Below are 22,927 nucleotides of genomic sequence, written 5' to 3' on the forward strand. Positions count from 1 at the left end.
GTAGTGTCCATTCTCAGATTATTTACCTGGAAGGGCTTCAAAAGCAAAGATTGATCGAAAGTTGAGAAATCATAAACTAAGAGTTAAGGTAAACAAAGACAAACACGTCTACTTGATTGTACGAAGCTCAAATGTCAGAGTGAAGGGACAATAAGACAAAACACATTTGAGAGGAGGCAGACTTTAATGTTTTCATAATCAGCATGCACCAGTTGTTGCATCTTCTAAAGGGGAAAAAAGGCAAAGCGGCGCTCATGTGTTGAGTTGCAGCATGACATTTGTGTGCTTTGACATTATATATATGCACGCAATGTCAAATTTCTTGAATGAACATGTTCTAACTTCCTTCACTCCTTAAATAATTTCCCTCATTAGAAAGCACAAACAAAGCGGTCAGGTTCATTTCTGGTTTCAGTCTCAGATGTGTTATATCCTTTTGAATATTAAAAACACAATCTGTTAAATGAATTAACTACCCCAAATAAACCCATCGATTGCCAAGTAATTCCTATAATGCAAACACCTTCACACGCAAGTGCTTCAATCAGCTAAGCAAACACAAAAATAACAAACCTCTGCTGACCTACAAACGTAACTAATATTTCCATCGACATCATTCAAAGGTCTCGAGTAACAGGAGGCACGACGCGGCGAAAGCGAGCGCCGGCGTTGAGCGATTCACGCCGGGGGGGCTGCACCCTCCCCGGTATCTGGATGGCTGCGGCTCCGCTCAGGGGACGACGCCGTGCTTCCTGCCCGTCTGGATGAAAGCGTCCACGCAGTGGTCGATGTCTTCGTCCGTGTGCGCGGCTGAGATCTGAACGCGGATCCTGGCCTTGCCCTTCGGTACGACGGGGAAGGAGAATCCGATCACGTACACTCCTGTGGAGGCGAGACACTCGGTAGTCAGGGGAGGGGGGGAGGGACATCGAGTCCTCAGACACTCTGCTGTGACCTTCCATAGATCTAAAGTTTTAATGGTTTAATGTAAAGTGCTGCTGAATGAAAGCTTCTACTGCTAATCAATCAGTCAATTGACAAAAGATTTCTTTACTTGTATTTTTTTCAAAAAGTAAGACAGGATGAAGATAGACGTTGTTTAGCAAGTCAGCCTCTAGGAGGCTCGTAAGGTCAAAAACAGTTAGGAGAAGGACTTTAAAAGGGGGGTAAAGATATTCTTAGGCAGAAGAGAAAATGGGGGAAAGACAAACAGGAGAAATACGCATGACAGAGAGTTCGTGAAAGCACCACAAATGAGGAAAAAGTTTCCGTCTTGATCTCGTCTTCGCTATCAGAATTTAAATTCTTCATAATAAATCAGGACTTTCTCAGAAACAACTTATTTTTTTTAGGAGGTTTCCAACGCCCCCTCACCCAGCTTCAGCATGTCGTCGGCCATGAGGGAGGCCAGCCGGGCGTCGCCCAGCATCACGGGACAGATGGGGTGAGCTGACCCCGAGATGGTGAAGCCAGCCTGCGCCATCTTGCTCCTGAACCTGGATGGACAGCACAGATAAAACAAATAAATATAATATATATATATATATATATATATATATTACAGAGGGACAACTTTCAATGGACTGCACTTCAATCTATTTTACATTGTATATTATCTGTCAGGGTCACAGAGCGACATGTAGTGTTTCCCTGCAGACAAGCGGAAAAAGGCGATAACCCACCTCATGGTCTTGGCCACCATGCTCTGTGAAATCTCGTTGGAGGCGAGCAGCAGCTCCACCGCCCGGGTGGCACAGGCCACCACCGGAGGGGGGAGGGAGTTGGAGAAGAGGTAGGGGCGCGAGCGCTGCCTCAGCAGGTCGATGAGGGGCTTGGGGCCGACTGTGTAGCCACCTGAAGGAGAAAAGGAGAAGCCCGAGAACAGAACATCTACAACGTGGTTTGTTGACATTTTTTGGGAAATCTTTTGTTTGCCATTAGGAGCGATAAAAATCTCCTGTACGTATGTTAAGTATAAGGTGACATCCAGGGCGCGGTTAGCTCAGCGTAGAGACCGCTGGGAGGAAACGGCGAGCCTGGTCCTGTTATGCACATTGCCGTGGACTACTTCCATTTCTTAATAAATGAGTCTCCGCCGGTTGCCTGCAAACTCCCATAAACCCCGTAAACCCCTTGATTGTTATCTATTAGGCCTCCAGGTTGTCCGGCTGCGGCAACCAGTCGTGTCATCACTTTGTCAGGGTGACTTTTGACCCTCAAATTCGAGTCAGTTCTTTCATTTTTGAGTCTACGTTGGATGTTCCTGCCTCTCTCCAAGGCTTGAGGAAATCCCCTACACAATGAAAAGTCCTAAAAAGCAGAGAAATTAAGCTTGACTCCTCGACACTTCCTATACTTAAAATGCACTCGCTGTTTCCACCAGCTACGTCTGAAGATCAGCCATAATACACACAGAAGTCCTCAAAGCCCCAGGTGAGTTTAGGGTTCCAAAATTCGTTGGAAGTTGGAAAATTTGCATGGGATTACACAGGAACATTGGGGAATTAACGGGAATAAACTGGAAATGTTGGGTTGACTCAACTTACCAGCTGCTCCACCCAGCGCTTTCCCCAGGGTGGAGTTAACAATGTCCACTCTGCCCATCACTCCCAGGAGCTCGTCCGTTCCTCTGCAGATCCAAAGGAACTTACATTAGTTCAGCCCCTCCGCAACCAAGGCTCTAAGCACAGATGTGTGCACATGAAGACTGCATACTAATGACCACAATCCTATCTGTACTTGCTTATGTGGCATCTTATCCAAGATATTTTAACTGCCATGATGTGTTTTTCTTGTAATGCATGATTTTGTTGTATCAAGTGCTATTCAGAGAGGCGGTGTATTAATGTTAAACCAACCTGCTGAAATAAAGCAGTATTATTCCACACTGATTGGTTCATCTTTGAAAGCACCTAACAGGGCACAGCCTGGTCCTTTGAACTCTGCATGCATCCTTTGGGGGTGAAACCGGGACCTCACCCACCTGCCTCGGGGCCCCAGGAATCCGGTGGCGTGGCATTCGTCGATGAACACCATGGCGCCGTACTGCTCGGCCAGGTCACAGATTTCTGCCAACGGAGCCACGTCTCCATCCATGGAGAAGACGCCGTCTGTGACCACCAGGCGCATGCGAGATGACTGAGGAGAACCGAGACACCACAGGAAGATGGCTTTGATGCACCCTCACACTCAAATGGACACGAGTCGGACCTGCGTCCACCACTCTGAATAATGATGTGGAGACTTATGATTCTTCTTGACGCGTCTTAAAGTAAAAGAATAAAAAGGATGGGAGACCTTGTTGCACAGAACGTAGAACATCCTAACACACCTGGGACTCTTTCAGCTTGTTCTCCAGGTCTCCGATGTCCATGTGCTTGTAGCGCAGCCGCTTTGCTCGACACAGTCGGATCCCGTCGATGATGGAGGCGTGGTTCAGCTCGTCGGACAGCACCGCGTCATCCGGGCCCAACAGAACCTGCGCGGAGGAGAACCGACAGAATACTTCACCGATCCCAACGGGAAGGATCCGTCTCTGCCTCGTGAAGCGCGACGTACCTCAAACAGCCCGGCGTTTGCATCGAAACAGCTGGCGTAGAGGATGCAGTCCTCCCTCTCGTGGAACTCGGCCAGCTTCTGCTCCAGATCTTTGTGTAGGTCCTGTGAACCCAGAGCGAGCGCTTTGTAACCGCCCGGGGGGCACTGAGCTGCTTTAACGCCACGTCGACCGGGTGTCTTTTCGCTGTTGATGTGCCGATTGAGTGGCGTCGTACCTGTGTGCCACAGATGAACCTGACGGAGCTCAGCCCGGCACCGTGCGTCTTCAGAGCGTCAATCCCGGCCTGCACCACCTCCGGGTGACTGGACAGTCCCAGGTAGTTGTTGGCGCAGAAGTTCAATATGCCTTGAGGGAGACGGAGTGGAGATGGAGAGCAGGAGACCATTTGGTGCAAATTCAGATCGGTGAAATAACAACAACCAAAGAGAGACAGTCAAACCCCGCAGGAGAAAATCTGTCTGTGTTTGGTTTATTGGCACAAAGCAAAGGGAACAAAGAAGGATAAATTACATCAATGCACTGGGGTGTTAACATCAGGATGGATGAACTAAGTTTCACACATGCGTAATGACACGGAGTCATAACTCAGCAGAACTGGACAGTAAAGGTCACATTAGTTCCGTTTATGTTACAAGAACATTTAAAAAACCTTTGATTGCAGAATATTCCCGATTTATTTGAGCTTGAATCATGTATTATTTTACGCGTCGTGTCTCGGTTTTTTTTTTTAAAGTTTGTCTACCGTTTGAGTGAATATGCAAACCTCAACAGCGCGACAGCCAGTGCGCCGCGTGGTGCGTTCGAGGACCCTCGGGTCAAATTGCCATCGCGTTATTTATACACGCGCCGTTACTCACGGAAACCGCGTTAGCACTCACCGCCGCGGCTGCCGTCCACGTTGATGCGAGGTCCCTGCTTTGACGTGATGACCCTCTCCGCTTTCCACGTCCCCGCGGACCGGATGGCCTCCAGCTCCCCCCGCAGCAGCGCTCTGGCTTCGGCCACGGCGGAGTAGCGCCGGGCCGGGGCCGGGGCCGAGGCCCGGAGGGCGCCGCGCGCCGGCTTCACCAAACGACGGGCGACCTTTCCGAGAGACATGGCCGTGCGAGGCGAGTGTGTGTCTGTGAGTGTGTGTGTGTGTGTCAGGAGTTGCGGGCAGGAGACGGAACGGAACGCGAAACGTGGCGGCGTCACGTAAGAAAAAACAAAAAGGCGGAGGCGTACGTGAGGCGGACCAATCAGAGGAGGGGGGCAATTTCGAGGGCGGTGTTTTCTGTCCAATCAGGTTTCAGGGAGCAGCAACGTGTTGCCCGATGTGAACTGCTGTGTTGGACTTTCTTTTTGTTTCTTATCAAAACAACTTCACCTTTTCACTAATTATAAAGCAAACGCAGACGGTGTCACGCGGTATCAACTGCAGTGAGAGCGAAAGGTCTCAGCTGAGATTGTGCCGCTAACAGGCAGTCATTTAAAAAATGTACCTTTAAAGTTAGAATGAAAACCGCCCATTAATAGTTAATAGGTTATGTTTAATATGACAATAGTTTGTCAAACTTCAGGTAAAACATCTTCACATGGGGATGTTGGATGTAAAAAACACCAAAAAAGATGTGAAGCATGAAATTATTGAATTATTTAACAGCCAACCTTCACTTACATACAAGTTACCAGTGTTTGCTACTTAGACAGGCGCGCTTTCCATAACCCATCAGCATTTTTTAACAATATATATATTTATATATAACAGCAATATGGTACATATCGACCTTGCAGAAGTTGCCTTCAGTAACAACACCCCCCTCTTTCTTTCAACAGCAGGAATGGAACCATAGAAAATGTGCAAATGTGTGCATTCCACACATGGACAAACCCTCATAACAATGTCAAGTAAGAACCGCCGCCCCTTCATAAAACCACAATACACGTATATCTCTTAAAAAGCCCCCCAGTGAAGAGCAGCGTGCACAGCCATGACATTCTTCTTCAGATGGGCTGTAATTCCCATGTGCCATTCAACATGTTCCCCAGGAGGAAATGTCCCTTTCTCAGCCGATGGGCGCGGGAGCTTTGCGAGCCCGTTAGCGCGTCAGGTTCCTGGTGCAGCTGGAGACTGCGAGTGGCCGGCGTCCTGCGAGGAGGCTCTCAGCGACGGGAGACGCTCAGCTGCTTGCGCTCTCCCTGCCAAGAACTTGTCAAATTCTGCAGAGGGAGAGAAGCCGGATTAGAGGAGACTTCATAAAATTGTCTAAAGTACAGACAAATTTAAGTAAGTAGGGCTGGGCATGTTAATGAGATATATAAATGCGTTAATATCATTCCTTTTTTTTGTTGCATTGTGCGGGGCTTAATCGATTAATCGATGTCTAATAATAAGGTATTTTTGTACTCAAAACCTGCATGGCTGTACAGGTCTGAGGGGGAGTAAAGCGTGTGCCATCATGGCCCGTTAAAACTATACTGTCACCTATGGGTCAAATGCTCAAATGTGTAACAGATATGAGTGATTAGTTGAAGTAGGCGGTTAATAAACAAAAAAATATGTAGCCAGTCAATTCAGCACAAAATCAGCATGTTCCCCAATAAACGGCGAAAGTGCTTTGGAGGAGGAGATGCAGGACAGGTGGAATAGCGGCCTCGCCACCATCCTGGTCGCCATGGTGCTGCCAATGGTCATGGGCGTGCTGCGCGCACTGCCCGATCTCTCTGGCGATCCATCGCAGTTCCAGAGCCAGTTCACCATGAAGCCGGAGGCGGGGCTCCGGGGTCGCCACAGAAAGGAGAAAACTAACCCTCTACACTGGAAGGAAGACCAGCGACTTCCCTCTAAAAAGGACCAATCGTACACAAACCGCCCAGAAAGAAGTATGTCACAGACTGAGACCAGATCCTAGTCGGGTCCACGCCCTCCATGGTGGGGGAGAAAAGGGTGCCCAAGGCTTTGGGATAAAGAAACAAAAGAAGGTGGAACCTTCCCCGTAGACAATCATTGAACAGGCGCCAACGGCCAGATAAGAAGTTTAAAATGAAACAGACACTGGATGGCCGTATGGTGCAACGCTCCAACTATCAGGTTAAGTAGATGGAGGAATTAGACAGGTCGTTAGCGCCTCGGCCTTACGTAGAAGTGTGGCCTCCCAGTAGAAGTTGCTGTTGGTAAGGATAAGGATAAGACCCGAGAGCAGTAGGCCACAAGGCCCACGTATGTGTGTGCCGGCGCACTGGAGGTCAGCTGGGGAATTAGCTGAGAGGAGGAGGGGGGGTTTAGATAGAGAGGGAATCTTCAAGGCTGAGAGACTAGAGCGTAGCCGGACAGACAGCAGGAACAGTTACGATCAGTGAGGCACCAACGCGATGTCTAATGGAACGTACAAGCCAGAGCTAAAGAGCTGGTTTCATTTCATGGTCAGGGAGGGTTCTGTGGCGCCTCACCATGAGTCAGACAGATAAAGCCAACTAGTCGGAAAGGAGGAAGAACAGCGAGAAAATTCCACCACAACACCAGGGAGCGTCGTATGACACTGCCTGTAGAACTAATGATGACACCAACAATGTACAGCGGGCATAAAAAACTAAACTTCTCCTCGGTTACTGAAGGTGTTCACGGATGCCCGATGATTCATTCATGATCATTAAAAAAAAAAAGAAAAAGAAAAAGGGGTGTAAAGTGAGGAGCGCTTACCTTCACTGGTCACACCGTCTGCATCTTCAAAGTCGTCGTACTGCGTCACACACACATACAAACAATGTTATGGATGCATACAAGAAAAGCTGACATCTACTGTACTTGTATTCGTTTGGATTAAACGTAGGAATGGAGCCATTCACCTCGTTGTCCAGCTCTAACCATTTCTCTATGTCGTCCATTACAGTCGACTGGTTGATGGGAATCTGAGAGAGAAAGCAGATGGCGATGGTTCCAGCGGACGCCTTTCAGCTGCTGGTTTAACGTTGCGAAGGTGAAACTAAACTACCAAACCGGCCCAAAAAACAAACATGTAGTACAAAAGGAACAACCGCGCGTTGGGAAGAAAAGCATGACAACGATACGGCAGAACAGGAAAGTGCAACCCGAGACGACGTCATGCCTCCTGATGGGTGGAACTAGTCTTCACCACATGAAAAACATGCAAACCATTGGACTCCAGCACAAGAACTGAACCACAAAACCACTGAAAAGTGACCCGTGCCAAAGCAATCCAGACCACAGCAAAAAGTAAAATCACAACCGCACGACAAGACCGAGCGACAGAGGGGCGTGACAGAGGAGGTGAAGCGTCGTGTGACGGCGGGACGCATTTTGCACCAAGACGCACCATCCCCCTTTTAATCATCCAATCTAACTTTGGCGAGGCGCTGCGGGTGGAGGCCGGGCTGTCGTCCTTCACGCGCCGAGAGTCCATTGAGGAGGGAGGCAGTTACCGGGACAAAAATCACACACACACGTTTACTCAACCGGGGGAACTTTTCATCAGAGGAGCAGAAGATTTCCGTGCGAAAAGCTTGAAAAGGTTTCTGGAGCAAAATGAGCAATTTCGACCCTGAATCTTTCCCTCCCATCAAAAGGTCACGGCGCAGACAAGCAAATCCTGCCTACTTATGAGGAAAAGCTGAACTACACGGCGTCTTTGCTCACCGTTGCAGCGCTGCGTAGTCTGCTGTCCCGAGCCTCGGCTGGGCCGTCCTCTGCGACCTCACTCAGCTCACTGAAACACAAGATTTACACGCCGTTTAGCTGCCGCGAGAGCTAATCGTTGGGAAATTAAGCTCCAAAACAAAAATAGACCTATTTACAGTTGCACGGCCGCTCGGTAACATCGTGTTTTTAAACATATTGACATAAAATATGTTGCTGGAGTCAAATATTCAATATATATTTATTACTTTTAACATTAACTATTCAAAACGCATTTTGTGCTTTTAGCCAACTCATTCTACGGTTAATTGCCATCTCAACTTCATTCATCATCTTCGGCCTCATTGGGAATCACTCTTTTACTTTCGCAACCTGCGTTTACTGTGAATATCCCCAAGGTCACATCATCAATAGTTTTCTTTGTGTACCTCGGCCTTTGTCGGGTTGAGATATTCTGCGGCAACGCGTCATCTGATTCAGATGTACCTGCAAGAGGAACAGCAAGAAGTTCACAGTGCAAAGAATAAGAGGAGGAACACACTGAGCATGTGCAGAACGGAGGTCACACGTATACTCACTAAGTCGGGCCATCTGACTGGAAAAGCTGTCCGCTTTCGACAGGCTGAATGAGCTGTTGGTAACGGACGCGAACCCTGATTGGCTGACAGACTCGGGCGTCAGATCGAAGTCTGTTAGGTTGACGTACGTTTGACTCTAAAAGGGACAAAAAGGGGAAAGACTTTTCGGTGACTGTCGCCAAAACAATATTCAAACATTACCGATACGCTATTTACCTTCTCTGCTGCGCTTTGGCAGTTCGGTATTCGCCTTTCAAACCTGTGAACGCCACAGCGGAATGGTAAGACACAAGCTGTTGTCATATTCTATAGTAACAGGGAAGGCTTGTGGTGAACCTGTGGTAGCGGGTGAAGGCGCTGTTTATCTCATCGTTCGCTGCCAGCAGCTCCTCGATCAGCTTCTCCTCGCTGAGTCTGGGGACCACCTTTACAATCCTGTCCTGCATTTCCTTACACACTGTGTATAACTGCTAATGACACAATCAGACAAAGAATGTGTGGGTGGGGGTTTGACGGGGGTGTGTGTTGGGGGGGGGGGGGCAGATGCAACACAAAATGTATAAAGTGGGAGATCAGTTAAGGGTAAGGCAGCGTTACTCGAAGAGACTGGAAGGAAATGAGTGGCACAGAACACGTCTTTAGAGCCGGAATGCGTGCTAGCGTGTCATCGTTTCCTTTACCTCCAGCAGCTCCATGTCGGCTTCTTTCACCGTGACGGGGTCCAGCTGAGTCATCATGTCGGACATCATCGTCAGGTTGCTTCGCACCACTCCCAGCTCCGTCTTCAGCTGTTTTACCTGGGGGAGGGGTGGGGGGGCGGGATCAATATTTCCTGAATAAGCACAGCTAAAGGCATGTATTGATTTATGTAGGGCCGCAGGCCAAAGGGAGACAAAAGGAAGCGTGAAACAGCAGACAGTGCCATTGAAGTGGCGAAGAGCGGCCATCACCTGGACGGACGTGAATGCGTTGTTCCCCTCCAGGGCCAGTTTGAGCTCTGAAGTCAGCTGGGGGATGAGCGGCGGTTTGGAGGAGAGGAGCGCGGAGGGCAGCGTAGTGACAGAGGACCCGTTCCCAGGAGAACGCTGGCAAGCAGATGCAAAGAAATGACCCCCAAAGAAAGGAACATCCCCAGAAGACCGCAGGTAGACCCCCCGAAAGAGCAGCGAGCGAGAGCGGCGGCGACGGCATGGCTTGTACCTTTTGGGGGGCTTGGATGGGCGTGTAGCCGTCCAGCTCGGTGACGGGGAACTCGAGTCCCTTCCTGCGCAGGTCTTCGTACACGGACACCACGCCCGTCAGGTCAGGCGAGCTGCGGAATGCATCGGCCCACGCCTTCGACGACAGACAGCCACTAATTACCGTCAGACATCAGGGCTGAGCGCGCATTTTCTTTTCCTCCCACGCTGCCGCAGTGTTGCCAAACGTGTAACGAGGTTGTTATCGGTGCGTATGTTTTACCTGCACAATGCTGAGCACTCTGTCATGCAGAATCAACGGAGGGTTGTTTTTCGGGATGATCGAGCGGACCAGGACGCCTTCTACAAAGTCCCGCGTGGTCACCAGGACGTGAAACTTGTAACCGCAGTTCTTCACGCACGTCTCCAGGACCTGAGGCGAGACGGAGACGCAAGTGCAGTCGGAAAACTCAAAAGGGGGCGTAAACAGCGGGAGCATGAGGGCGAGGAGGGAGCGACACTCACAGTGAGCGCCAGCATGACCTCCTTGAAGTTCCGGTTTCCTACGATCCTTTTCTTCAAGGCTCTGACCGCGTCCTTGGATCTGTAATCACAACACGTGGAACCGTCAGTGGCGTGTGACCTCCAGAGGACTCGTTTGCTCCCTGATGCGGACGGTTGATAAAAGACACGCACGCACACTAAAATGCACACACCCTTCCTCTGAGCTGTTGATCATGTCGCAGATCTCCATGTTGAGAGCCCAGTCTTCTGATGGCAGGCTAGAGCCTGTCGCACTCTCTGTGGAATAAAAACACATAAATAAAATGATAAATAATATAATAAAAACATAAAAACATTTTGCAAAACAAATAATGCTGTCTCTAATATTCTTTAATCCGCTAATATATTCATTTCCCAATTTCCACCTGTGACTGAACAAACTGAAGTAACTAAGCTACAGTTGAACGTGCATCTAATTTGGGTCAGGAGGTTCTGGGCCACTTTTCGTCTCGCCCAGCTATTGGCTGGTTGAAGACGGACACAAAAGGCGACCAATCACGTTGAGCCTGGCAGCAGCTAAATCCCGCCTCCGTCAAACCGTCTCTCAGTAACCCGTTGGTTCGGTCTGCCCTAATGCATTTATCTCGCCTTAATCACGCTAATGTGCTGACATTATATACGTCTTATCTTACGCAATAAAACAACGCACGCTAGGATGAGAATAAAGGAAGGCGCGGCTCGACACAAGATGCTCGTGCCGGCGGCGTAATGACTCCGGTGAAGGTGGCCGAGCCTGACCGACGTCAAAGGCTCTCGTTTAACACAAAACCCGCGACTCGCGGGCGACATCGAGCAGCTCACCGACTCGCTGTCCCACCGGCGTGCTGAACGGGTTTCCCATTAGGAACTCCATGGTGAGGGCGGTGAGGGCCCCGCGCAGAGCCCCGGTGTGCAGCGACGAGCCCCGCTTTCTCCCGCAGACTGCGGCTCGCGCAACCGGCGCCGCTACGTCACGACTTAAAGGGACAGCAGCACCGCATACGTCAGACGGGCGGTGTGAGAGACACCGCCCGGGAGGACACGGCAACGCCCGCCGCCCATCCGGGCACTTCATAATTATGCTGAAAAAAAAGGTTTTTTGGGGGGTCAACGTGATACACGTGGAATGTGCAACACAGAAAACCAGCTCAGGTTCATGTATCTTACTTTTATTAAAACCTACCATGATATCCAGGTATTAACTAAGGGTGCACATGTGATGGACGGGGCCAAAATGACTGCACGAGATTAAGCATGGAAATGAACTTTCACAGGCAAAGAGTGAACCCTGTGTCATCATCACTCCTGCTTGGGGTTGAGAGGTTGCCCGTAAAACAAAAGAAATCCATAACAGCCTTATTGGGGATGTGGGGCCGTGTAGTCGTGTCATAATCAATCATGGATATAAACCATAGCCATGTTTTGTTTTCATTTGTTTAATTCTGCGAGGAATACTACAGCAAAATATTGCTGAATTACAGTAATTTGATAACTGGGTGTGAAATAGTTTAAAATTTGTTGTAAGGGTCAAGCTCCAGCAACACTGGATGAAAATAATTAAGGTCTTACATTATTATAACAGAATCATTAGTTCTATCAGTACTTGTCACGAGTATACTGAGCTTTATATCCGAAGTTGGTGCCCGTTTAGCACTAAATGAACATTTACACAATAAAACAAAAGGTCATGACAAACACAGTTTACTCAGTCACTGCTTCTTCTGGAACTCACAACCGTATCACATGGTTTGTATTAAACATCCTGTTGTCATCCACGTTTGCTTAAAAGTCTGTAAGAACTGTCGAGCTTGACAGGAAAGGAAAATAATCTTGCAAATGTTCCCTCAGTATTCACCGCCGCACCTTAAAAGCGCCGCGCTGGTGAGATGTGGTTCTCTGCCACACGAGTGCACTGTTTGATTTCATATTTCACAACGTCGAGCAGCTCAACGCCGCCTCGTGATTTCTGATGACGTCCCGTCAGGCACCGACTGTCCTTCACACTACGTTGTGCTGACTGGTTTGTCCTCGTTTCCTTTGACAGTTCATTATTGCCGTGCGATTAAGTTGCACACTCCCGAATGAACAGGTGTTTGAACTAGAACAAACAGGGTGAGGGACTCTGTTGTAGCTGTTGGGGACCACAGGCCGGTCTGCAGGAGTATTTACAGTCAGCAAATCTTCTTTTCTGAGTGGGAGGCGTCACCTTCCTTGCAGCTCATTACAAAGACTAGTTGGCTGATTTTTAACATTCCTTTGATCATAGTCGAGATGTGAGTGTGTGAAGTGACTAACAGAGTCAGCAACATGGAATGAAGTTTTTACACCCCTCTGTTTCCACCAGTGATCATCTCACACAACTCTGGCCATTAAAAAATAGGCGTATGTGGGCAGAGTGGGCGATCACAGCGAGGACATACATCCAGGCGGTTTCTCACACATCAAGAGAAGGGCGTAGTTTTCCTTGACCTCATCCAACGTCTCATAGAGCCTGTTGCTAGATGTTCTTGCAGCAACGTGGAAACCATGTGGTCTTTGCACCGGAACGGAGATCCAGCTTCTCCGCGGGAACTGTAATTACATCTCTTCCATGATCTTCTGAATGATGGCTTCATGAGTGGGAGTGGGGAACCGTGCACGGTGCGGTTCCTGTGCTATTGTATAGAAAGAAAATAGCCAATCGTTCACTGAAATAACATTTTAGGGGTTTCAGAGTAACATATACACAACATTTCCCAGGCCTGTCAGTGGCAACGTCAGTATGTTCATCCAACAGGTTTGAATGTCAAAGATATGACATCACCACTGAAAAACCAATTGGAAACATAAACAGATTCTGTGCAGTTCAGAAGTCTGTTTCATTTCTTCTGCAGAAATGCAAGCGATCGAACCACAGTCCTCAGCTGAGACACACGTTTGACCTTTAAAAAAACACACGTCTTCAATATGTAAATTATTTTAGTCTGAGTTATTCAGAGCAGGTTTTAGCCTCGATATCAAAGTTCTGCACTTCTGCACTCTAATTCTCCCAAATATCTAAATGTGACAGGCGTTGGCATAAGGGCTCTTGGCCAGGAAATTGCTTTTGACTTGAATTGAATCCAACTGTCTATGCAACCATAGCCATGATAACACATTTATAATATATTACATTACCGGCAGAAAAAGTAATATAAAAGACATCACATCTCTCAGAGTGAAATCAGATGGGTGAACCTTTGTGCATTTCCCCTTTCTCCCATTTGCCGTTCAAACCTTTTATTACTTATCAACTCACACAAAACTCTCTCCTGTGTGTCAGCCGACTGCTGGGGGGCCATGCGGCTCCTAACAGTCCGAGCCGGCTATCATTCAACACTTTCACAAAATGTCAAGGGTGCACGCTGAATAAAAAAAAAAAGACCCAAACCATTTAATTGGCCGAGCATGTCGTAGCTTTTCCAGGGACTTCTCAACGTCTCAGCCGACTCTGCGAAGCGAGAGCAAGCAGCCTTTTCCCAGAAGCATCCAATTAGAGTGGGTTGGCAGTAACTTGCCTACATTCACAGTGTGCGGCCCGCTGATTAGGCTGCTCAGCCTGCTAATTAAATACAGCAGAGGAGCGTTGCAGGTCTGTTAATCTGCAGCCAGCTGTGACGGCCAGAGGGATGAAACCTCCAAACGCCACATTACTACGCAGCAGACTATAGCAGGAAAGCGTACCAACCGCTTCCATAATATCCACAAAGATGGATTCATCTTTTTACAAAATGCACTATAAACAATTTAAAGACAGCACAGGGAGGGTTGGCTTGGGGGGAAACGGGGGTGGCACCGCCGCTTAGTCCACCGCGTGACTCATCCGTCGCTGCAGCGTGTATTATTGTGTGCGTATGAGAGGTGAAGGCAGCTGAGGTAAGTTACGTGGAACTGAAACCATCTGGCTTGCTCCTCACCAGGGTGATCAATAATAACTCCTGAACGCCAGACGCACACACACACACACACACACACACACACACACACACACACACACACACACACACACACACACACACACACACACACACAATCTCATACTGTTGTCATGGTAGTAACACGGAGGACGGAGGCAAGATGTTCTCTGAAGGGGTTGGGTATTTAAGTCCTGTCTCCTGCTCGTTTCTGAAGAGGTGTTGAGATGTCGTCGAACGTATTGAATCAAAACTCTTAGACTCAAAGATGGATTGTATGCAATGACGCTTCATTCTAATGTGGCCGGCTTATTGGAACTTTACGTACTTTAAACCCACTTGGGATTAAAAGCCTTTATTTTGAAAACATTGCATGGATGGCGTGTCACACAAAATAATATCACATTTTAGGTACATTTATTTGTTATTTTTGTTCTTATGTGAAAATCTTTTCCTATAAAACACAGACTGTAAAGCATGTTAATTAATGACGAATCATATCCTGTGCAGAAGATGTAGTGTAGTTTGTTCCCAGTGACCTTTACTCTCACAGCATTAAATACATCACAAACACAGCAGCCATAATAATATCTAATTACCTTAATTGGACATAAAGCATTACAATAGCCCAGAAGCTCCACTTCTGCAACACATATACATGCAGCATTCCTTAGTTGCTCATCACATAATATATAATAAGAATAATATGCATCTCTTACGTTGTATGCACATTAGGGTGAATGCAGAACACATACAATACACACATGAAAACACACACACACACACACACACACTGTGTTTTCTTCCGGGCGGTGTTACATGATGGAGCAGGTGAAGCCGCAGCAGTCCTTCAGTAGTGTAAATCCAGTTTTAGTGAAAATGGGTGCAGTCTTCTGCTGGGCTTCGGACACCGTCGCTTGATCTTGCAAAGCACCTAATTGAACAAGAAGATGTGATGGTAAACTCTCATCCTCCGCATCTTTTACTGAAAAGGTTTCACATTTTGGTGAATTTACTTCTTAGACTGTGGGCTGCATGTTAGCTTAGTTTAGCACAATGGCAGAAACGTGGGAAACGGCCAGCCTGGCTCTGTTGTTGTCCCACCAACATGACGTGCAGTCAGGGTAGGCAAGGTAGGCACTGCCCACCCTGACAAGATTAAAACACAAAAATGTTTATTAAATCATTTCATTTAATAAACTTGTATTTTACACTGTTTATTCTCATAATTAGATACGCAATATGTGTGTTATTCCAATTGTTTAGATGCTACAAAGGCAAATGTAGCCGTTACGCATAATCAAATACAAAGAAATGGTAGAATACGCAGTGCTTTTACCGTCCATCCATTGTGGACAAGCAGAAACCCACGTTCGATCCTGTATTCTGCAACATGTGAAAAAACACAACTCTGCTGTGCCTTTGCACGTAAATAGGTTATGCCAGTAATCATCTATGTTACGATATCGAGATGTTACTGACGTCACTGCCGTCACTACACCAGCTACGTTGTAAGCGTATGCGCCACGAAATTCAAAGTCGAAATGACGGCGGTGTGACGAGTTTTACAAAGCTGTGATCGACGTCTTCATGAGGAAAAAATTATTTTATGTACAAATTAACCACACAGCAAAATTCTTGGAGTTAATCTTCCGGTGTTGGGCAAAAGTGTTGAAGTGCAGAGTCTAAATCACACTGCAAAAAGTGATTAAACTCTTACAGAGTCAATTGTACGAAAGAGCTGTCAAGAGCAGGAATTGTTCAGTGTCAAGATCAGATTCATTTGCGACACAGAAGAGTTAAATGAACTCTTTGATAGGTTTGAAATGTAACTGTACAGGGTCACACTTCTTGGTGTTTGGTTTAACTCTACTTACTGTGGCGCGTGGAGTAGAAATGGTGAGCCGGGAACCACAAGGTTGGTGGTTTGAACCCTGGTTGCTACATGTCCCATAGCAAGACACCTGACCCCTAATTACTCCCCAGGCTAAAATGTAAAAACCATGGGTTTGAAATGTAATGTAAGTCGCTTTGGATAAACGTGTCAGCTAAATTATGTGTAATGTTTTTAACACTGGGGAGATTTATTTTTGACACTTATGCCGAGTTAACTTGTTAACACTTCGTTCAGTGTTGATTTAACACTGACAAGATTGGGACAATATAAACACCAGCTTAGAGTTAAATTGACTCTTACAGAGTCAATTTAACAAATTTCAGAGTCTCTGAAATTTTCTGTGTACCGATTGGTGAGTCAGAAACTATTTTGGGCTTAATACTGAATTGATAAGTGTGGTGTAACGAATGCCGACTACAACCCATTTGCCTTCATATTCAGCAGTGCGTGTTTGCATTGATGCTGACTGGCAAACATAATTGGCCGCTGTGCAAACATTAAGCAATAATGTCCGACAGGCCGGACTTTGTCATCAATAATGTTGCGATCGGATGCTAAAGCTAGCACTGCCCCAGTACTGACATCACCGCACGTCACTGCCCGCAACGGCCCTCGCAGGTTGCCCCGGCAACTGGTCCAATTTGAGAAATAGTTTGTCACACAACCCGCTGTGTTTAACATAAGTGAGATTTCAGCGCGTCGATGGTTTTGATACCTTTGAACAGAGCCGGGCTACAGCTGTTTCCATTCGTCTTCATGCTAAGCTAAGCTAACCTGCCGTTGACCGTGGCTTTAGCCAGTTTAAGCTCATTTCTCAAAACACCACCAATATAATAAAAATAATTTGCACCAAATAACTTTATCCGTCCTACACACTAGAGTCAAAGGCGGCTTCTGATTGGAAGCACGTGCACACGTGTGTCTTTTCGGTCGGACTCACCTTTTGCATCCAACGTCTTAGGAAATTTGGACTGTAGGAATGCGGCCATTTCTCTGTCTTCCTCTTGCTCCCTGTGGAGGAGAATATGGCCCCGTTGGTCTTAGTTGTCAGACATGTGTGCTTCTCAGATTTTCTAATCTTGTCTCATCTTAAATGTCTCTTGGCTCCATTTCAAGGCGAAAGCAAGGCGACAGGCTGACAAATCGTCAGGAGGAGGTTTAATCTAGCCGTGCACGGCGTGGATCCCCGGCCGCTTGTGCAAACGATGTGGCCCTCAATCTGTTTCCATCATTAAATAATGACAGAGGAGAGGTGGCATCTCACTTTCCCGCAACCCCCTCCGAGACCAATGAAAATGTCACTCAAACGTATTCTGTCACATCAGCGACTGCCATCTTATCAGAGGTGACAGCTTATTCGGCACCACAAACAAATATATAAAGAGGCAATGCACCAAACACAAAGAGACACAGCGTTATAGGAACAGACCTACGGACGATACGTGGATCAGTATTCTGACACATTGACAATGACTACTGTCAGTTTGTTTTTGCAATAGGTATTGAGTCAGGTTTCGATAATTGTTTTTAAGAAAAGACTGGTTAGCAGTGTTGGGAGTAACGCGTTACAAAGTAACGCATTACTGTAATTCCACTACTTTTAGCGGTAACAAGCATGTAACAAAGTATTTTTTTAAATAAATTAACGCAGTTACAATTACTGAAATTGAAATGAGTTTGTTACTCGCGTTACTCTCTTTTGTGACGCGAAGCGGAGGGCCGGCAAATAGTAAGTAAATAGCTGCCTGTCAGCACAAAATAGTTGTGGCCACCAAACGTTGTGTGTCACAGAATAGTCGCGTACGTGCACGTAAACAGCATCGCGTCGCTCATGACTAAAGAGCGCCGCCCCGCGGATGCTGCAGGCGCCGCTCCACGCAAACAACCACGGCTCCACTTCACACGGACTGCAGTGCAGCCGATGAACCGGGCAGAGCTGAATAGATTGATCGCTCGCTATGTTGAAGATGAGATGCATCCTGTCAACTGTGGAGTCAGTTGCCTTCAGGCAAATGCCTCAAACAGTTACTTTGTATTAAGTTAAGTATTAAAAAGGCCTTTTGTACTATTGCTTGATTTGAAGGCCCGTTGTCCTGTTGATTACAATAAATAGGTCTAAAAAATATGTTTATTGTGTTTGACTGTTCAGTACTATTTATATTCATTACATTTAAAAAGCAGACATAAAAGTTACTTTCCAGAGTAACTAATTACTTTTGATACATAGTAACTGGTAAGTAATTCAGTTACCTTTAAAAGAAGTAACTAGTAACTAACTAAATACTCATTTTCAGTAACTTGCCCAACACTGCTGGTTAGCATGCTGAAAGCTAATGGTAACGATCAATATTTACAGCGTTAGATCAGCGGGATCTAAACATCCAGACCAGACGTCGGCGTTTCACTCGAGCGATTTGATAATCTCACCTCAGCCTCTCGAACTCCACGTCATCCACAAGGAAGTCTCTGGTCTCCACCAGCTTGTTGATCTGCTGCAGCAGGTCCTCCTCCCTCTCCCGGTCCTCCTTGGACTTGCCATTGTCTGTTCGACATTCACGTGACAAGCAGCATGTGAAATACAGCAACAAGTGTCACAATTATGAACTAGAATGCATTTCAACTTATTGAACTGGGATATAATAGTACCTGTGTTTTTTACCAAAGGCACTTTATCTAATAGCTCTGTAACTACTTCGGTTCATCTAGCAGAACAATTACACTTTTCATTTCACCTTCACTTTAGCAGGAATATTTGTATTTGAGACCGCAGCATAAAAGGTTGCACATACCAAAATATTTTGTCTATCACATTTAATATGACTATATATTTAACAGGAAAATGACATCGTAATTTGAAGGTGACTTTGAAAAACCAAATCCTTTTTATTTCCGACCAGGCCGTTGAGGATGTGTTTAATTCTCTCCACTTCCCATTACAGAAGCACTGCTGGTCAGAAAAATGTCTTTCATTTTTCTAAGATAATCATCATAAGTGGAAGGAAAATGCGTGCTCGCAAATAAAACGCTTTTTGATTAACCTGAAATAGAGACAAGTTCCTGCAGCTCCGTCTTCAGTCTTGTGATTTCTTTGCAGAGCTGGATGTCGTCAATCCTGCGTAGAACAAAAACACATCACAAATATATTTGCAGCAAAACAGATATGAAAAGAAGTTATTGAACTAGACCCCAAATTATCTTTTCTTCCATTCAACAAGCTTTCAAAACGTGGAATGGATTTTATATGACAACAGCAACCCAATTTCCTTCCTACTGGACATAAAAACATCCGTGTGAAACACGGTACTGCAGCGACGTCCGCGAGTCCACTAAGTGGAACAATACCGACCCGCTGCCCCGAATCACACCTGACATTATCAGATCTCATTTCACCGTCTGACTCTGAAGCACAAACATCAGGGGCCGGTCAAAAAAGTCTGTGTGTGTGTGTGTGTGTGTGTGTGTGTGTGTAAAAGTGAGGGAAATGACTGTGAGATAAATATGTGCTCTGAGCTGTTGGGTTTTATTTCAGCAGGATATTTATCAGGGTGACTCACTCTGTTTATGTCAAGGTAAGACTGCATTATGTCTGTGTTAAAAAAAGAAAGTATGCTGTATTTAACACCGGAATAAGGCAAACTGTAGGCAACAAACCGGACGTGTGAAATAGAAGCTGCGCTACAAATCACACACGTTCCCTTATGACCAAGTACATACAGTTGAATGCAGTAGCGTTTAATTGGAAGACTATTCCCTCATCGTGCATTGTCCGTGATCTGCGTAATCACACAGTTAGAAGTTGTGCATTGCAGAATTTGTGAAATTGCGAATGTGCGTCTTTTTATCATAAAAAACATACTACTTGCATGTCATAGCATGTCCTCTTGAATGGATTCCATGTTAACTCAGCACTCCGTCTGCTAACAGAATCTGAGAGTATTCAAATCCCTGAACATCAGAGCTCTGCTGTATGTGCCGGCGCAGTGGGACATCTCACGTGTATTATCATCTCGGGTCAAATGTCATCGCTGTGCGTCAGAATCCAATCCCTTAAAAAACAACACGGTTTCATGGTTTTGTTCGGTCTGAAATTGAAGGTGGAAAAAGCAGGTCCTACATGTATCTCAGCTCCGATTCCCTCCGTACCAGGATGTCTCTTATCCGCTCAATTCTGCCCAGCTCTCCTTCAATGTCCTCGATCGTGATTGTGGAATCAGCCATCGAAATGACATCCTCTGCTGGAAGACACACGAGACCAAACATAGATTATTGGGTTCAGATCGTGGCTCAGTGTGTTTGCCATCATCAAAACAAGTGACATAAGCACCAAAAGGAAGCTCATTCTTTCAAGTAAAAATCTGTTCTATAAATTATTTGAAATTGAGGCTGGCAATTCCCTCCACTGCTTTCTTGCTGAATGAGGAGATTAATGCAGCCGGCTAGTTTAACGGGAAGAAGAGTGTCGGCCAGCACCTCTGAAGCTTTAGTGTAAACCACATTTCACTTTGCTCGTTTACCTTTGGAGGAAGCCGAAAGGAAAGGTGAATATTAAAAAGAAACCATAACTGTGTAACTGTCCATGTTTCCGTCGCACCGCAAATGAAAAATTTGAGTCATTTATTGTTCTCATTATGTCCAATAAACACCAGTCTCTGTTTCTCAAGGAACAGAAAACTTAAACATTGGGAGGTAAAACCTGCAAAGATCCTCGTTGGGCGTTAAATATTAAAAGTACTCTGGCTCCAATTCACCGGGCTGCTATGATCTGATCAGAGCTCTGTTGTAGAGAGCCCTCCCCCCACCCCCCCTGGAATTTTTCAAGCATCACTGTATAGCTGCACTGCCTCCCCCTGCAGCCTCCCACTCCTCACCAGGAGCGATGAGTCATCCAGCAGAGCTCGGGTTGGCTTTTAATTACCTGACCTTGTGTGAAGGGACATAACAATCACACACGGAGCAGATCACTGGGAATAACACTCCAACTCTGTTCACCACACACACACACCAGTGCCCCCCCGCCGACAGCCTCTGGGAAGTTAGTCAAAATCATCTTGATATCAAAAATGAGTAACTGACTTTATTTACTTGTTAAAGCAGGTGTGTGCGAATGCAGTTTATATTGTTTACTGCACCTATTGAAGCATGTGTATCATTTCAATACAGATGTAGTAGCTGTCACACCCTTAAAGCATATTAAAGTCAAGCATATGGTACATGTTCTGTACTAGAAAAGCAAGAAAATAAAAAGAATGTCAGCCTTTGTGTTCTTTTGCACGTATTAAACTGAGGACTGAGCCCAGAGGAATTAAAATAAAATCCAGTGTCGCCCCCCCCCGTGCCTCCAAAAAAATGTCCCTGGAAGAGACACAAAGCAACCACGAAGAGACTCAAAATCACCACGAAAGAAACCCACAAAAAGAAGGTATTTTTTTGGAAAACAAATGTCTAATTTGTTCATAATTATGAATTACTATAAAAAATAATTTTTTTATTCATTACTAGATTGTTTTCATCATGTTGAATTCTTCTGCAGTGCAATGACATTGTGACTCTCTACAGCTACAAAATAATTAAAATGAAAGATAAAACCAGATCAGCTTAACTGATTGTTGTCATAACAATTATCTGCAGGTATAATTACCATATTCTGTTATTTATCTCGTTTCAGCTTCAAAGTAGGAGAATAACAAGCTTATCTATGTCTGGTGTGACAGTAAACTGAATATCTGTCAATTTTGGACTATTGGTTGAACAAAAACTATTTGATGGGGAGTAAACTGTGATTCATATTTTATCATTATCTAGATCGATCTTTGATTTGACTAAACAAAAATAACTGGAAGACGATGCATCCTTGCCAGTGTGGAAGAAAGCGGTTATTGAAAAAAACTGCAGTTTTATTGAGGCTTGATTGATAGATTAACCTGAGAAATCTACTACTGGTCTAAACAGACGACTTCACCGGGTCTGCAGGGACCGGAAGCTTTCATTCTCTAATGAAAGTTGGTGCAATGGACACAAGTCCACTTATTTCTCCAATTGCTTCACACGGCAACACAATCCACGCATGCATCCAAAAAACTGTACTCAAAGCTCACTTGATTTCTCCGTCGCTGCGTCCACCTGCGTCTTCTCCAGGGAGCCGTACTGCTTGGAGGATTTTCTCTCGCTTTCCATATTGTAAAAAAATAACAGAAAAGAAAATCTTTCCTCCTGATTTTTTCTCCAGACACTTCGCAGAAAAATCCAATAAATACCTGTGAAGGCAGACAATGTTTACTAGGAGGAATCGACTGAGTCCATGCAGCGCTGCTGCAACGTGTGAGGGAATACAAGGGAGCGCTGCCAACATATGGGTGGCGGTCCGCTGCAGGGCGCCACCTGCTGGCTGAGTCGAAGAACAACGAGCTACTAAAGAAGCAGAATTATGCTTGAGTGGTGAGAAAGGTATGCAGATCCTTTACATGTTCCACTGCTGTAAATGTTTTGTTACTCCTTTGTATGCCGTTGTCTGGTTTAATCTACAGCAATGCATCATATTCTATAAGATCATCGTATGTTTGTGGAGCTGCTGTGTGAGAATCACGCATTTAGAGAAAGGGAACGGCCC

The 22,927-nt window shown here is 46.0% G+C and overlaps 3 protein-coding genes across 11 annotated transcripts; all 3 read right to left on the bottom strand.

Moving 5' to 3' along the window:
* Positions 1-165: 165 nt before the first annotated feature.
* On the bottom strand, positions 166-4,778 carry gcat (glycine C-acetyltransferase). The gene is made up of 9 exons (XM_040190991.2): positions 4,438-4,778; positions 3,774-3,904; positions 3,559-3,660; positions 3,332-3,478; positions 2,984-3,138; positions 2,547-2,629; positions 1,683-1,854; positions 1,375-1,496; positions 166-882 (listed from the first exon to the last, which is right to left on the bottom strand). Exons 1-9 carry the CDS (start codon positions 4,655-4,657, stop codon positions 731-733), a joined length of 1,284 nt encoding a protein of 427 aa, XP_040046925.2. The 5' UTR covers positions 4,658-4,778; the 3' UTR covers positions 166-730.
* A 289-nt stretch (positions 4,779-5,067) lies between these two features.
* On the bottom strand, positions 5,068-11,528 carry tom1 (target of myb1 membrane trafficking protein). 8 transcript variants are annotated; one of them, XM_040190986.2, is made up of 16 exons: positions 11,314-11,476; positions 10,665-10,749; positions 10,474-10,552; positions 10,232-10,381; positions 9,971-10,105; positions 9,721-9,855; positions 9,451-9,567; positions 9,107-9,237; positions 8,987-9,029; positions 8,771-8,906; positions 8,621-8,678; positions 8,193-8,262; positions 7,873-7,938; positions 7,385-7,447; positions 7,239-7,278; positions 5,068-5,758 (listed from the first exon to the last, which is right to left on the bottom strand). In XM_040190986.2, the coding sequence occupies exons 1-16, from the start codon at positions 11,363-11,365 to the stop codon at positions 5,646-5,648; spliced, it is 1,473 nt and encodes a 490-aa protein (XP_040046920.2). In that variant the 5' UTR covers positions 11,366-11,476; the 3' UTR covers positions 5,068-5,645. The 8 variants fall into 8 exon arrangements, with proteins under 8 accessions (XP_040046920.2, XP_040046924.2, XP_040046922.1 ...); XM_040190990.2 differs by having other exon boundaries at positions 9,107-9,240; XM_040190988.2 differs by lacking the exon at positions 9,721-9,855 and having other exon boundaries at positions 9,107-9,240; positions 11,314-11,528.
* A 3,234-nt stretch (positions 11,529-14,762) lies between these two features.
* On the bottom strand, positions 14,763-22,641 carry LOC120828479 (bMERB domain-containing protein 1). Of its 2 annotated transcripts, none has more exons than XM_040192079.2 (6): positions 22,416-22,641; positions 20,435-20,555; positions 19,359-19,432; positions 18,748-18,862; positions 17,261-17,331; positions 14,763-15,357 (listed from the first exon to the last, which is right to left on the bottom strand). In XM_040192079.2, exons 1-6 carry the CDS (start codon positions 22,492-22,494, stop codon positions 15,239-15,241), a joined length of 579 nt encoding a protein of 192 aa, XP_040048013.2. In that variant the 5' UTR covers positions 22,495-22,641; the 3' UTR covers positions 14,763-15,238. The 2 variants fall into 2 exon arrangements, with proteins under 2 accessions (XP_040048013.2, XP_040048014.2); XM_040192080.2 differs by having other exon boundaries at positions 20,435-20,552; positions 22,416-22,625.
* Positions 22,642-22,927: the final 286 nt, after the last annotated feature.

The sequence above is a fragment of the Gasterosteus aculeatus genome, chromosome 11 (genome assembly GCF_964276395.1).
Source record: "Gasterosteus aculeatus chromosome 11, fGasAcu3.hap1.1, whole genome shotgun sequence".
NCBI classification, from domain to species: Eukaryota; Metazoa; Chordata; class Actinopteri; order Perciformes; family Gasterosteidae; genus Gasterosteus; species Gasterosteus aculeatus.

What these genes read in the sequence shown, in the direction of transcription:
- gcat (XM_040190991.2), bottom strand. Translation starts at nt 4,657, where the DNA reads ATGTCTCTCGGAAAGGTCGCCCGTCGTTTGGTGAAGCCGGCGCGCGGC. An exon ending in ACAAGCTGAAAGAGTCCCAG is followed by an intron (nt 3,139 to 3,331) that starts GTGTGTTAGGAT and finishes GGTTCTCCTCAG; the next exon opens with TCATCTCGCATGCGCCTGGT. An exon ending in TTCCTGGGGCCCCGAGGCAG is followed by an intron (nt 2,630 to 2,983) that starts GTGGGTGAGGTC and finishes TTGGATCTGCAG; the next exon opens with AGGAACGGACGAGCTCCTGG.
- tom1 (XM_040190990.2), bottom strand. Translation starts at nt 11,365, where the DNA reads ATGGAGTTCCTAATGGGAAACCCGTTCAGCACGCCGGTGGGACAGCGA. An exon ending in CCGACATGGAGCTGCTGGAG is followed by an intron (nt 9,241 to 9,450) that starts GTAAAGGAAACG and finishes TTGTGTCATTAG; the next exon opens with CAGTTATACACAGTGTGTAA. An exon ending in GCCTTCACCCGCTACCACAG is followed by an intron (nt 9,030 to 9,106) that starts GTTCACCACAAG and finishes TGGCGTTCACAG; the next exon opens with GTTTGAAAGGCGAATACCGA.
- LOC120828479 (XM_040192079.2), bottom strand. Translation starts at nt 22,494, where the DNA reads ATGGAAAGCGAGAGAAAATCCTCCAAGCAGTACGGCTCCCTGGAGAAG. An exon ending in GAATCGGAGCTGAGATACAT is followed by an intron (nt 19,433 to 20,434) that starts GTAGGACCTGCT and finishes TGTTCTACGCAG; the next exon opens with GATTGACGACATCCAGCTCT. An exon ending in TAAGACGTTGGATGCAAAAG is followed by an intron (nt 15,358 to 17,260) that starts GTGAGTCCGACC and finishes TTGTTCAATTAG; the next exon opens with GTGCTTTGCAAGATCAAGCG.